The sequence below is a fragment of the Diplotaxodon limnothrissa genome, linkage group LG20, assembly GCF_057381915.1.
Source record: "Diplotaxodon limnothrissa isolate DT_005_m linkage group LG20, D_limnothrissa_male_GT1.1, whole genome shotgun sequence".
NCBI classification, from domain to species: Eukaryota; Metazoa; Chordata; class Actinopteri; order Cichliformes; family Cichlidae; genus Diplotaxodon; species Diplotaxodon limnothrissa.
In genome coordinates, this window is record NC_140615.1 from 27,026,994 (window position 1) to 27,042,222 (window position 15,229).

At 40.0% G+C, this 15,229-nt stretch overlaps 1 protein-coding gene across 2 annotated transcripts in view; it reads right to left on the reverse strand.

Annotated features, from left to right (window-relative positions):
- Positions 1 to 431: 431 nt before the first annotated feature.
- Positions 432 to 15,229, reverse strand: part of LOC146611086 (poly(rC)-binding protein 4-like) — a 38,876-nt gene continuing 24,078 nt past the window's right edge. For both annotated transcript variants that reach the window (XM_085344044.1, XM_085344043.1), the window contains 8 exons: positions 13,148 to 13,276; positions 11,941 to 12,015; positions 8,323 to 8,394; positions 5,917 to 5,958; positions 5,748 to 5,823; positions 5,275 to 5,324; positions 2,453 to 2,622; positions 432 to 1,153 (listed from right to left, as the gene is read on the reverse strand). In XM_085344044.1, the coding sequence (XP_085200170.1) occupies positions 808 to 1,153; positions 2,453 to 2,622; positions 5,275 to 5,324; positions 5,748 to 5,823; positions 5,917 to 5,958; positions 8,323 to 8,394; positions 11,941 to 12,015; positions 13,148 to 13,276 (960 nt within the window). In that variant the 3' untranslated portion in view covers positions 432 to 807. The remainder of the gene's footprint in view (positions 1,154 to 2,452; positions 2,623 to 5,274; positions 5,325 to 5,747; positions 5,824 to 5,916; positions 5,959 to 8,322; positions 8,395 to 11,940; positions 12,016 to 13,147; positions 13,277 to 15,229) is intronic.

Genomic DNA, 15,229 nt, shown 5'->3' on the forward strand with positions numbered 1-15,229 from the left:
AGAACCTCCCATCTTGTTGTTATTTGAGAGAAAACCTAAATGTGGCGTTGTCTTGTTTTTGTGTGTGTGTGTGTGTGTGTGTGTGTGTGTGTGTGTACACTGTTTCCTCCTGAAAATGAGTTTCTGCAAAGCTGCTCTTTGAATGCCTGTGAAGGAAATAGATAAAGCCACCATTAACAGGACCAAAGACTTTTAATAAGTGAAACAATACTAATAAATAAAGATTAACCAAGTTGCACATTCAAAATAAATTCCAACAAAAAAGACATAACACTGAACAACGTAAAGTACAGTAATATAGCACAGATTATTAAAAAAACAAAAAAAAACAAAACACCCCCCAGACATTTACAAATTTTCTTAAAAACTTCAAGAGGCAAACGTAGACATTGTATAAAAGCATCATACAGTAGAGCATCTGTCATCTGAGTATAATTTACAAATTTATTGAGGATAAATACTTAGCTGATCTCTAACTTGAGACACACATGTAAACACTGGTAAACATGTGTGTCTCAGGTGAGACCTCAGCCCTTTTTTTTTTTTATTGTTTTTTTGTGATCAATAACAGTGATGAGGTGACAATGAAAGCTGTCCATCAATTCATGGGTAACTCACAAATTATCTATAGTCGTAAATAACTTTTAATAGCTTTATCCACATCTCCATTGGTCTCGTCTCTGTTGGTGTGTCATAGAATAAAAGGCAAGAGCATCTCTGCCAGCGGATATGGCTACATCAGGGGTTTGTGAAAGAACACTGCAGCTGTCCTTCATCTGACTCTGCGCACGGAGCTCAGAGGCTTCATCAGTAGGGAGCGAACTTCTGTCTCTCTGGCTTTTTGATGCAGTTGGCTGAAGAGATTTTGGCTGTGTAGGCAGCCAGAGTGGTGTGGGAGGGTGCTGCAGTGACGGCTACGGCTGGGGCCGGGCTGGACAAAGTCAGAAAGGGGACGGACTTCACCCCCAGCAGCCCGGAGAGGGGCATGGCACCGTACGGAGCTCCCAGAACATGAGCTGGGGTCAGGGTGCTCACGGCAGCCAGGGTGGGTGCAGGAGAAGCAGCTGGGGAGGCTGGCTGGGTGAAGGCCATGTTGAGGTCAACTGGACTTCCCATGCTGGCTGCCTGGGCTGTACATTTGGCTGTCTCTAAACTATGATAGAAAAAAAAGAAAAGAAAAGAGTCGTGAAGATTAGAGGATTATTCTGTTGCTGCAACACTGGGGGAAGTTTCTGGAAAATCATTAAAGGGGAACTCCACCAAAGTTACTTATTGTAGTTTGTTTGCAGGTCTTGGAAAGCATTAATGCATGTGTGGAAAAAAAGAAAAGCTTTTTGTGGCTCCAGAGGGAACTACGTTACATTATAACAGATTTACTGGAAGTGATGCCTTTTAAGTCAGCGTCCGTTAGAGGTTAAAGAACGCAAATGTGAAAATAAGAAGAATCAGAGGGCATGAAAACCAAGTGTTGGAAATACCCACTGCCCTCTTAAAACCCTGCCTCTTGCCCTATGTCAGCTGGGGAAGGCTCCAAGCTCCTGTGACCATGAAGTGGAAGGAAATGGATGAATGAAGATGTTAATATTGCAAGTCTATAAGGCGGCCTCCACCATTTGATAAAAAAAATCTTTGTCAGGGAGTGTATCATTTGTTCCATTTGATTTGTCTCCCATAACTTTTTGAACTAGTTGTTTTACAGGTTTGAGCGACTTCACTGTGATCCACTTTATTGCTGCAGTAGCTGTTAGCAGTATTCTTTAATATCTCACCCTCAATATAGTATTTGTTTATGACGTGACAAACATAAGTGAGTACGATCACCAGTATATGGCCCAAATTTTCTTCAACACTTGTTCAACTTTGCTGGAATATCTTTTGCCCCCGTTACTGGTATCCAGAAAAATCTCCTGGCTACCTGTCATTTGACTCCCTCTATGTATTGTAGTTGGTTATCAGGTGCAATCGAGTACATACTGTATATAAACTTTTTTTTTTATCATTGTTGACACCTTTTTGTCACTGCTAGCATATGTTTTACACAGAAAGAAATGCGGTTTGAGGAACACCAAAAAATAATGAGGCAAAGCTGATCTGAATCAGTTACAAGAATTAAAGTGGGAATGTTTTTGTATTTTTTCCTCTTTTTTTTTTTTGAATTGTTAAAAGCAAGAACTGATAACTACATTTAATGCAGATTAATTTCCTTCCTTATGGTCTTATATAGAAGAAAAGCTAATTTAAAAAAAACATGTCAGAGCATAGCAATGCCTGAATTCCAACAAGACATTACTATCCAGCACACAACACAGACCTGCTCTTACTCATTCTTCATACCAGCAGCACCTCATTACCACTTATAGCACAGCCTTTGACCCTTTTAAGTCGGTGCTTTTCTGTCAGGCCTGTGCTTGCAATGATTCATTAGATGGCTGTGTGTGTCACTGGGCCTTACCAGGAGGTAATGAGGTACTGGGCCAGGTTGATGCTCACTGGTGTTCCTGTGATAGTGACATGGCGATCGCTTGTCCCGTCCAGCTGGCTCCCGATTTTAATCTGAGCTCCTGACACCTGCCTGATCTCGTTGATCTTAGTGCCCTGACGACCAATGATCGAGCCAATCAGCTGCGGGAGGACAGAGTTGAGACAGATCAGGTCAGTTTGATGGAAAAATTAATTACTACGTAGATATACAGAATCTGGGGGGTTTAATAAATCATTTGACTGAACGCAGCGTTTTCCCACTGTCGGCTCTGTTGTGCTGATCAAAGTGATTCTGACAAAGGGGGCAAAGGAGAGGGAACACTATGAAAACTGCACTGCTGTTGAGCTGACTTAATGCAGCCCACTTCAAATATTGCAATTACATTGTTTGTCTTCACTGGATTGGTCATTCGTCATGCATGTCAAACCTCCTCCCCCCCTCTGGCGGGTCTCCCTTAATTGCTACTGTGTGCGCACCGGTAAAAGAGACGAGAGAAGGCACATTTGCCTCTCATTAATCTGAGTGGCTAAAAGGTTATTGATTCCTCAGAGTGGTGATGACTTCCCAAACAAATCACTTCCCAAACACACGCCAGCTAGATGCATCTCTGCACTAATGGAAAACATAATGGGAAAATAACTCAAATATATAATATACAGTCCCATTGGCTTGAGTGTTCTCTCTGCTGAGAGCAGATTAGACAATGACACGAGTTTTATTGCATTCCAAAATACATTATCACTTTTGTTTTGCTTTCATTACCTGCACCCTTGGCCATTAGTGACAATATTCAGCAGAGCCAAAGCTCGGGGCAACAGCTCAAGTGCAGGGTGTCAAGGCTCAGGCGACAGGGTTATGCTGCCAAATATATTGCGAGTGGGCCAGACAGTGATGAAGTACTTGTAGTAAGTGAGTGTGCAGGAAGTTTAACAGTGGCTGACGTATAGGCAGAAGTACACAACACACGCGCGCACACACACACACTAACACAATGTCCTCCCTCCATTTTACATTCCTTTCCTGAGAAGTAAGCAGCCTGTTCCACAATGTCTGATCTGTCACACAGCGACCTGGTTGCTCTGCCTGGCTATTATTGGCTCCGCAGTTTATTTAGAAGGGGAGAGATACACAGAGAGTGGCCAGCCTAGAGAGCAACTCTAGAAACAATGCTCCCTACAGAGCTCAAATCACAGATAACATCTCTACCCCACTGAGACTAAAAATCATGGGCCTTTTACACCAGCTTGCCCACACACATCTTTGTGTGAACAAACTGGGAAAAAAGAACAAAAAAAAAAATCGGATAATTAAACTTTTGGGCTTTTTAAAAAGCTGTTATTTTAATAAACAGTAATGTTACACAATGCTCGTCGTCCTCACTTGTAAGTGGCCTATATTTTGTTGGTTTACTGCTGAGGCAGTCGTTTGAAAGGACACAAGAAGAGGGATGGGATGGCAAAGGTGCAGCCATTTTTCTTCTGGCTAAATCTTCCTTCCACCGCAGAACTACTGTATACTGCTGACTGGGTGTAAGCAGTTTCTGAATACATCTGTGTGTGCGTGCAACTCTCCTTCGGCGTTCAGTGTGCGAGCACAGAGCAGGATTGTGAGGCCGGAGTGTGGCCGGCCTGGGCTGAAGAGGCTCAGTCATAGCTGTAAGTCCTCTCTTCTGGAACAATGGTTGGAGCTTACAGCTGTCCCTGTCACGTATAGCACTGGACTCCCTCATACCTCTGATGCGTTGTGCTGCTCGCCATGCGGGGGGTTTACATGGGGGAAGAAATGCCTTCAGGCATTTTAGAAATGTTGTTTCAGGGATGTGGCTTTATCCTATACAGTTAAGCGAACCCTTGAGTAACCAGTCCAGTTCTTCCTTTTTTCTTGTTTTCAACAAAGACAGCAGAGTTAAAGTTATTTTTATTCCCTTTTTTATTGCCAAAACACACACCTAGAGGAGTATTTCGACACCGCCATGTGGTTAGATACTCCGTAGCTTTTATTACTCTATGGTCCAAAGACTGTTTTATTCCTGCTTCAGTCACTTCATCAGCACCTTTTTTTTAAAAAGAAATTTAAACTCCAGCCTTATGGTTGAATTTTCAGAGCAACATTTCATTATTGTGAATAATCATGCTTCAGGATAATTAAATGTTCAATTATAAATGACCTCATTACAATTTCAACTTTCAACCCCACCCCACCCACCCACCTACCTACACACACACACACACACACACACACACACACACACAAATATCCCAGAGCAGGCCATCTGACCAAAATGACCAAACTAATAGTGAATTTAAAGATAAATGTGTGTCTTGCATTTTCATCTCTCAGATTGGAGAGGCATTTCATCAAACCCTGGTGGAGGCTAAGTGGAGAGGGAAAGGATCTTTGTCTGTTTCCTTATTGGCTGTTTTGACAGCAGACAGCTTCTAAGTAGGTCAGGGAACATGAGAGGATTTACTGAACACTCACGGGAGTCCCTCTAAGACATTGCAACTGCAGCCCAGACAATAATGCGAAAGGATCCATATCAGCTCAAAATCCCTTTAACCTTGGGTTAGTCCGAGGTTAAAATAACGCGGATAATTAGTAAGTCGTAAGCATGTCTCTCGTCTCTTTTGAAGTCACGCCAGATGTCTTTGCAGTCGCAGCCAGTCACATGCTTCGGTGCTGCGTACATGTGAGCTGAGCGTCGGCTTCCTGTTGTTTTTGCTGTCGCTCAAATGGGACAATATAAACAGCATAAAGAACAAAAACACAAAGATCGACTTGCTTTTCCTTACATCATTGGGAATAAGCAGCTCCTGAGACGTCTGAGAGTTTGAGTCCATGCCTGATAAGAGAGAAAATACACGCATCAACTGAATACAACTGAATTGAAATATCATTCGGCTCTTTTAGTTAGCAGAGCCATACAAAAACACCATTGAGATAGAGAAGAAACCCTTTCAGCTGCAAACTGCCAGATATAGTAAAGCATTTAATTTCCATTTTAATGGGCTGATGTTTAACACAGCACTCATTCTTTTCTTTCCCCTAGTTTTCTGACTGCGCACAACGTATCGTTTCACTTAATAGTTTCTCTCTCACACTAGGAGATATAAGAAAGCTACAAAGCCCCCCTCTCCTCACTTCTGACTGACAAAAGCTCACAATCAACGCAGATAAAAACAGCTGGCATTTATTTCTGATGTCTAAACACAGGTTAGCAATCTGAAATTAAGAAAGCAATGATTAAAATGCCTGCAATACACACCGGGTATGACAGCTGAAGCAGGCTGGGCAATAGGACTCAGGCCTTGCTGCACTGAGAGCTGATGTAGCTTGGCCAGCTTTAAAACAAAGAGGAAGAACTTGATTGTACACAAAACCACAAACCATTCATGTAATATTAAAATTTTAACACATCCATCAAATGGTCATACCTCTGAGTGTGGAATGCCATATTGGTTTTGCAAAGTGTAGGCCTGAAAAAGAGCATCATACATTAGGTAAATTACAGCAATAAAAACGTCGCACACAAGCAATAAATCTGCAGCCGCTTAATGGAAGTGCTTCGCTGTCAATGCGTGCCTTTTTCTGATAAGTAAAATTAAATGATAATAAGAGAACCAACTGATCGCACTTTTACCAAAAATAAATAAATAAATAAAAACTAAATTCACTTGTATTGATTCAAGCAATGCAAACACTCTGCATCCATCATGAGCAATATAATTTGTCTGTTTGTCAAGGAAATCACATAAAAATGCTCGGCCAAAGATCCTGAAAGATGGTGAAGAATGAACACACAAAGAAGCCATTAAATGTAGGATACCAGCCACTGACCTTGGTGGATGACAGTGCAGTGCTTTCCTTTGGGGACTTTCTGATTTTTGTTTTGTTTGCCCACGTTTAGAAATATCTACTCCTGAGACGTCAGAATTTGACTTGTGGTGCTCAGTGCATTAAGATGACTTATAAAACATTCATCAGGACATATCTATATGGGCAGTGTACCTTTACTCTTGGTAGTCCACAGGATTACACAAGGACTACTTCATCAGTTTTAAACATTTATATTAAAAATTGTGGTTGACTATTGTGAGAAACTGACACAGAGTTAAAAAATACAAGACTTCGAAAGCCTTGGACCTAGCTGAGATTGCCTTTACCTCTTCATTGTTTGGCCTCCACTGCTCTCCTAATAAAACTAGTTTTCCACCCTCTCTTTTGAATGTATATGAAGCAAAAATACTGAAGTGGAACCTTCTCATTGCCACAAACTTGGCTTGCACATTTTGTGAAAGGGACAAAATGACCAGTGGGCATTATTATAAACAAAAAAGGAATACGAATGAATGTTTTACTCATTATGAGAGGACATTTCTAAACAAATGCAATCTAAAATGTAATCTACTTTGGTTGCCAAAAAGCCATTTACAGACAAAAAAACGACAGTATCCCGACGTGCTGGCAAACCTCCAGCAAAGTCTCATGAACTAGCGATTGCATATAACAGGAAATTTAAACAGAGTAGTTTAATTTTGAGGAAAGATTACGTCGTAAACACTCATGTCAACTCCAATAAAGTTTTAAACGAAATCTGCATTATAACTAGATTTTACAGCGGGGCTCTCTGAGAAACAGAAGTACGGCATTATTTTTTTTTTTTTTTAGCAACACTACTGAGACATGTCAGAAAAGCTTTTAAAATTAAGTGTGTTTTCGAGCTCTGGGACCTCAAATAGAAGATTAGGGTTAAAGGCAACGGTTTAACTGCTTTAAACTGCACAAAGATTCCTTTTCTCTACATTGCAGCAGTCTGATAACAGGCACCCGAAACCTGAAATGTCTTAAAACCAGGGCAAGAAAACATATATGGAAGATAACCACTGAAAGTAAAAATTAAAATTATTTTTTTACTTGATTTGTGTGAAGTGATCCTTTAGACAATTAGCTAAACCCAAGTATTTCTTATAGAAATATTTTTTGTGAAATCCTAACAATACTAAATGTAAAAGTCATTGTACTTGCTGTCTCATTCTAACCCTAACAAACTGAAATAATAGCATATGATCATTAATATTAGTGTAAAGCTTTCTTCTTCCCATTTTCATCCATCTATCCATCCATCTATCTATGGGGTGCTGTGCAGCCCTCCCTCAGTATAGTTACAGCTCGACCAGACAGCACTTAGCTTAACTCGATTCTGCCTGACGCCAGCGGTCTGGCTGCTATTACCAGTTCATCCTATAAGGTCATAAACTGGAGAGGCGAGCTCATCTTTACAATGCATCAATACATTGGAGGCTCTATTTATATAGGAAAGCATACACAAACCACAAATTCACTGCAATAATCCTACCAGCTAGAGCACAAGTCATTTCAATTGGGAACTCTTTATATTTCATGAGCCACAGTTAGATTTTGTTTAAGTCTAGGGCTTTTTTGTCAAAGGTTATTGTTTCCTTTCTGGCATGACAGTATCTGCTACTGCTGTCATGGGAAGAATATTCCTAAAGCCGCAATGTTTCTGGAGCAGAGAGATGGCAGAGCTGTGGTGGAGGTGGTGGTGGTGCTGAGTGTGATGGTATCGTGTTTCAGGAGGGGTTATAGCTCTTATGACAGGCCAGAACAATAGCTGCAGCTTACACTCAGCTGTTGTTTTTAATACCTCATGCCATATGATGGAGTGTGTAACTCTGGGCATACCACACAACCCCTCTGCTCACTCACCACGCAAACCATCGCAACCCTGACACTAATTTGTGCGCTCCACATTGGAATCCAAGACCAGCGTTTGAATCCTGGAGAGATTTTTTTTTCTGTTTGTATTATTGCCCAGTTACCTGCTGGAGGTCCAGGCCACCCTGTGCGACTGAGTACAGAGGGTGGGGTGCAAATTCTGATGCCTCAAACACCTACAAAAACACAAGAGAAAAGGAGACGAGCAAAAAATAAAAATATGTCCTGGAGCTTATTACCCAAATATTTCATGTTTTGCAAGTTCTGCCATTGTTTTTGAATTGACAGTGATGACTCGTGGGTGTCTGTGCTCACCAGCTGAAACCTTTACTGGTAAATATGATGCAAAAATAATGAGTAGGAAAAAAAAAAAAACACATTTCTTTTTTTGCCTTTGGCTTTAGCTATAGAATTAGGCCTGAGATGGGCTCTCAAGGCTCCATTTCTGACACCTTGCCACACCTAACAGGCTTATAGGCTATGACTCATCCACAGACCCTTTCCCATTCCACTTCATTTTCTCCTCTGACAAATTATACAAACATCCCTTATCACCGTACTGCCTTCATTAAAGATATCTCCGAGCGACCAGGATCACGCCCCGGGTTTAATTTGATAGCCTATTATGAAGAATATCAAAAACACAAAGCCATTCCATAAATTGACCGTAGTCTGTGGCTGCACAAACTGTGTAGGAACTGCTGACAGCTATGCAGAATATCTGGCTGCTGTAGCCAGAGGAGACGGCAGGTCTCCAGCAGAGGTGGGACCAAGTCATTGTTTTGCAAGTCTCAAGTAAGTCTCAAGTCTTTATCCTCAAGTCTCAAGTAAGTCTCAAGTCTTTATCCTCAAGTCTCAAGTCAAGTCTCAAGTAATGTCAGGCAAGTCAAGAGTCGAGTCTCAAGTCACTGGTGTAAAAGTCCGAGTCAAGTCACAAGTCTGAAACTTTGAATTTCAAGTCCTTTCGAGTCTTTAAAAAAAACAAACGAAAAAATAATGTTGCAGTTATGCTAAATGTAAATATTAGACCATGTAATTTTTAAATCTGTGTTTTTCTCAACACATGACAAAATAGTGAACTTAGAAAATATACACAAATTGTGAAATTGCACCTCTTTAAAATGCAGCTCAATTAAACCTAGCTCCAAGAATAATTTTCACCGACAGTTCTGAGATAAGCTGCATGTTATTCTTGGATGCGGTTGTAGGACCAGCTTTAAAATCGCATGACAAAAATATCATACACATTAAAAAAAAACTGTATCACCAACGTAGCCTGGACAACATTTGCTAGTTAGATGAAGTCAGCTATCTCATCGTAGCATATTTATATGCATATTTATAATCATACGGTTCTTGGAGTGAGTGCATACACTCATGAAGTTTAGTAACTTCAGGTCACTGCAACAAGCCCAGGTACAGTTTACCGACGGATGGGTACAGGACCTTGAAATGCACCGTGTAGAACGAAAGACCATCGTACGTATCATAAGTTTACCAGTCTCACAAATCGTCTTCATAAATACACATTCATTAACCGTTTATTAATAGGACCTTTGAGCTCAACGGTAATTAATTAGTAGTGGAAATCATTTCTGGTAGCATCACAGAAATGTAGCAGTGACAATAATATTGGATGCTGTAATCGTACTGGGCAATTAGTGATACAAAAAACCTGTTTTATCCTGTGAATAAAAGTATATATTTTTGTCAATGTACCATAATAACAGAAGCGAAACGCAATATTGTGTCAGGACAATTCACTATTTATGCACAATAAATAAAGGAGCATAGCGCGACAATTTCTGTTCAGCGCCAGACTTGCTTGTAACCTATATCACCAATTATGTTATGAAAATGACGTATTAACTACTACAAAACACTGACCTTCGTGTAAATGCTTGGAGCAGACTAACATGTGAGCTGGAGTGTTCTGGGACGTTATATTTGATCTTTGAATGGCTGCAATCCAGGCCATCCGTCGCGTCTTTGTTACTTCGGAAACATGAACAATTTCTCTTCAACGACGTAATCCGATAACAACCGATCTCTTTACCCGTCGGCTTCCCGTGGCTGTCATGCGACCGGCTATTGCAGTTAATAATACAACAGCTTCTTGACATTTTTGTGTTTCTTTTTATCGCTGTATAACTGATTTTAATTGAAAGCCTGCGTGCGCTAGTACCGCTTGCCACGAGTTCCCAGAATCCTTTGCGGTTCTACCCGTGAATGACGTCACATTTTCAATCTCTATATAATATGCATGCTAAATTTTATATTTGGGGTAAAATATCAAGTCTTTTCAAGTAAACCGGTTCAAGTCCAATTCAAGTCCCAAGTCATTGGTGTAAAAGTCCAAGTCAAGTCACAAGTCTTAGAACATTTTTTCAAGTCAAGTCTAAAGTCATAAAATTAATGACTCGAGTCTGACTCGAGTCCAAGTCATGTGACTCGAGTCCACACCTCTGGTCTCCAGTCTCACTTGCTAATCTTGTGACTCGCTCCATGGGAGGGTAGATATCTGTCCCTTCTCAAACAGCAGCATATATACAGTACTTCTCAATCCCACCCTCATGCACACACATAAAAGAACTGATCCCCCACTGAGGACCCTCTGCATGAGTCTTGTTTCAACACCCGGGTTAGCGTCCAAGGTTGTCTGAGATCCAAGACGTCCAAGTGAAGAACAATGCAGTGAATGGAAACACCTCCTCCACACACTTTCCAATAACCATTATGCTTTAAACAATCATATATTTCCATGCAACGCAGACTCGAATGCTAATTCAGCTGTTCTTAGACTATAATGGCACAGAGAGAGTGGCAGCCTTTAAGATTAACAAACAAAGCCAGCATCTAGGTGCCAAAAAAAGAGCGTTTCCCTTTGTGGTAGGGTTAATGAGGGTTACCGATATAGGAATTTCAAGACCGATAGCGATACCTGGTGATTTATAAATATGATATTTTTATCCAACACAAACCGATTTCCCTAACATTTGTTAGGGAAATCGTTAGGGAAATAAATACTCGCCCAGGCGAGTATTTATTTACTCGCCTGGGCTGCTGGTTGTTTGCGGTGCTTCAAACTTGCAGAGTCGCCTCTGGTGGATAAACTATGTAACGTCAACACTCATAATATGGTTGAAGGGTGTTTCCCCAATTATCTATTCTTTATTTAAAAATTGTATTTATTAGCAGTCATAAAAGCAGATGTTCACCACTTTGGTTCATTTTCCACACATCCTTGTAACTTGAATTTTCCTCTTGCACCACAGTGATGACATTTTCCCCCTCATAGCAAAATATCTTGACAACAATTCTTTCATTTACGAGGAATCATGGAAGACTGTGCCTGGTTTCTCACCATCAGGTCACATTTTATTCTGGTCCAGTACTTCTAGACCCTCAGTTCCTCCCCCTCAAATATCACGAGTGTTTTAGACTAAATTGGACATTTTAGCATGTTAAACTGAGAGGATAAAAGGATCTGTCGCACTGAATCTTGCTACCCTGCATTGTGACAACCTTGCTAGTCATGAAAATGTGTTTTCTGTTCCCATAGAAACAAATTGATTAACTTTTTGCTAATTCAACTCCTGGTGTAACCCCCAGTAAACCCACTATATCTGTAAAGGTGGATTCACCCCATCTTTTGAGAATCACTGTGCTACTCTATCACAGATAAGTTAATCAGCGCGTGAGGTAAAATCTTATTTTCTCACCTGGTTTCCTGCAATGAGGAGAGCAGCTGGTGAGGGGCTTGGTCGATAGGGGATGGTTGCACCCTTTGGGGGAGACTAAGGAGTCAAAAATAGGCCATGAGGTCAGAGAAAGCAAGATAAGCTTTTTACCATGAATAAATCTTTTAGACGTGGATAAGCTTTACACAGCTAGTCTGAAATAAAATCAGCGATGGCGCCGAAGCCTGAAAAATGAAGTGCAAATGGTGTTAAACTCCCTGCAACATTAAAACACAATAACAGTTAATGATGAGCTAAACTGCTAATGACAGTGACATTATTCCCAGCCTTATTTTTCTTTTGATAATATTAGTCATTCATTGAATAAATGAAGTAGTCTAGTGAGCACTTTTTGTGGATAATAGCTTTGAGCTTTAGTGTGTGTCAGAGCTCAAGGCTTTGCTAAGGTTCGCCCTCTGGATAAATCAACCATCCACTGACATTTGAAGATAAAATTCTTCAAACACTAAAAAGAAAAGGAGATTATGCACTGAACATGACACTGTATATCTTATCAAGTAACTGCAGTGTTGGCAATACTGTTTTGGGGTTGAAAATGTAGAGCAGTCACAGCAATTTTTTTTTTTGTATAACTTTGCATAATTTAAATCTTTGAGCCAAAAGCAAGGCGCCACTGGTACAGAATCCTAATGAAACTCGCAAGCCTTTGAAGAAAGCCCTGGAAAACTGGATCAAACTAGCAATTAGTCAGTCAGGTCCAGCTGCGATGCTAAAACAAAAAGGACTTGTGCACTCCCATGAACACACAGGGTGAAACTGTGCTTGGGGTTGTTTTCCTCTCATCTCCTCCTCGGTTTTCTCAAGAGAGCTGTTGTCTAAAGGTGGACAGATTTTGCTGCAGGCCTGTTAGTTTTCTGTTAGCTGACTAGTGCCCTCTGCGAGAACGCTGTCCTCTGACCTGAGACAGGCACCTTTCGACTTTATCCAATGTCTTGCGAGGCGAATTACAGAAGGTTCAAACAATAGAGAAACTGAGCATTTTCTGTGCTGCATTTAAGGATTTACCCTGCTTAAAAAGGCATTCATTTCTGCTCCAGTGAAACAGACAATAACAGACAGCATGCTGATGAAATAAAAGCATGCATGTGAGCTGCAGGAGCAGCGCAATGACAAAATATCAGCAATGTGTTGGTGCATGGAGGAAGGAGAGGAATGGTATACTTCCTACCTCCAGGATTACTGTGCAGATGAGCTTGACACACTGGATTACCGAGTCCTGATTCCCAGATATCGTCACACCTCGCTCAGTTGAGTTGGGTAGCAAATCCCCTGCTACCTGTATCTGAGCTCCGGTGCTCTGCAAATGATAGGGTTTTTAGAAAAAAAACATAGCTTGATCCTAAAGATAAGGTGAGTTGCGATTACACTGCCACAGCTTCTTTTTGTCCCCCTCTGAGCTGGATTTGCTGACATTATATTTCTCCACCCCTACTGAAAACCAGCTGCACTGTGACGTGCTAAACGTCAAATTGCGACAAAAAAAACATCCACTTCTACAATTACAAGATGCCACACTCCTAATTGTAGCTGATGTATCACTAATACAGCATGCCTGACGGCAAAGAGTGCCGGTTGAGTTAAAACTTTTTAAGCTTTATCTACACTTGCTGATATCGACCTATTTCTGGAGGCGATCGTTGAAAGACACAAATCACCATTGTCTTTGTAACTGATGGGTCCTGTGGCAACCAAACAAAACAACAGAAACAAGTTTAGGAGATGAACAAGACAGCGGAATCCATCTAACCGCAGAAAATCACCTGGATGCCATTACTGGGGAAGGTTAAGCTAAAATGAGCGACATTCTATTTGTAGATTGGTACAGAGCTACAGTTAAGGAGTCAGATGTCTCTGGCAATGGATCTGATACGTTTAATCCTAACGTTTCAACTGGGCCTGAATGCAGTCAGGAGTTTTTCCTGTTGTCACTGCTGAGTCACGGCCTATGTCGTGTTAAGTAAATATATCTGGGCTTGACTGTTTCATCAATTTTCTGCACTTATGGACAAACTTCACAACCCGAAAAGTAAATAGTTCATATTAACAGTGTTCACTTGTGTTTTTAGGTGAAACGCACCAAGAGCTATCAGATACATTGCTATTAAACTACAGAAAAAATGTCACTTCGGTGACTTCCTTCGTTTTCACAGAACATTTTAAGGTGAACATTTCATATCTCTAATATTATGTTTTATGATCGAATACAAATAAAACTAATTGGCTCGGCTACATTCAAATGGCAAAACGGGGTTCATGTTTTCAGTAACTAATATCATTTTCTCTGAGTTGGTGTTTATGATATCAAATTGATCCTCACAGTGAAGTTAACACAGGTGTTAGTTGTAATAACTGAATATAAATTGCTGTTTATTTGACATATGAATGCATTTACCCTCCAAATCAAGATGAAAAACATTTGCAATTCCTCTGATAACAGTTTAGAAATGCTACATATTTAATGCTTTTTTTTAGATTTTATGTAAAAAACAAAACAAAACAGTTTTTTTTTGAGGATTCAGATTTTTTTTAAGGTTTGTAATACCTGAACATACCTTTTATGAATACATGTATGACAACTGTAACTGAAAATAATCAACTACAATAATTTGTCTGAAGTTGTAGACTTTTCATAAAAACTAGTGTCCAGCAAATAACAATTTCTTTACCACACTGAATTATTTATAACTTCAACATATACCATGCATATGATATTACTGCAGGCATAATATCATATGCATGGTATGCCTGAATTTTTACATCATGTGGCTTATACACAACACATTAATATGCATGAAAGAGAAACATTTTGATATGTTTTACTCAATTATATGTCAGATTGAGAAATACATTACTTTTCCAAGATGATAGCCACACTGTGTTATTTAAAATTGATCTGCATACAAAAATAAAGAAAATAAGTTTATTGTGTGAACTGCAACAGCTGGTAAGTGTAACAACCATTCTAATTTATTATTTGTGTAAACGCCACAAATTTTTACACCTTATTTAAGAAAATGATAAAGTAGCAGAAACAATTATTAAAAAAATGTTTAATTATTTAAAGAAATTGCCAATAATTTATAGCTTTTGGCTGTTTGCCTTTGCCTGACAGGTCCTCAGATTCTTATCAGCCTCAGTTGCTCTGTGTTTATTGCTAATTAGCAGAAAATAGATAAAATAGAAATTCCAACTATAATGTTTTTTTCATTAAATATGCCAACCTGTTATCACTAGTTGCAGCTAATTACAC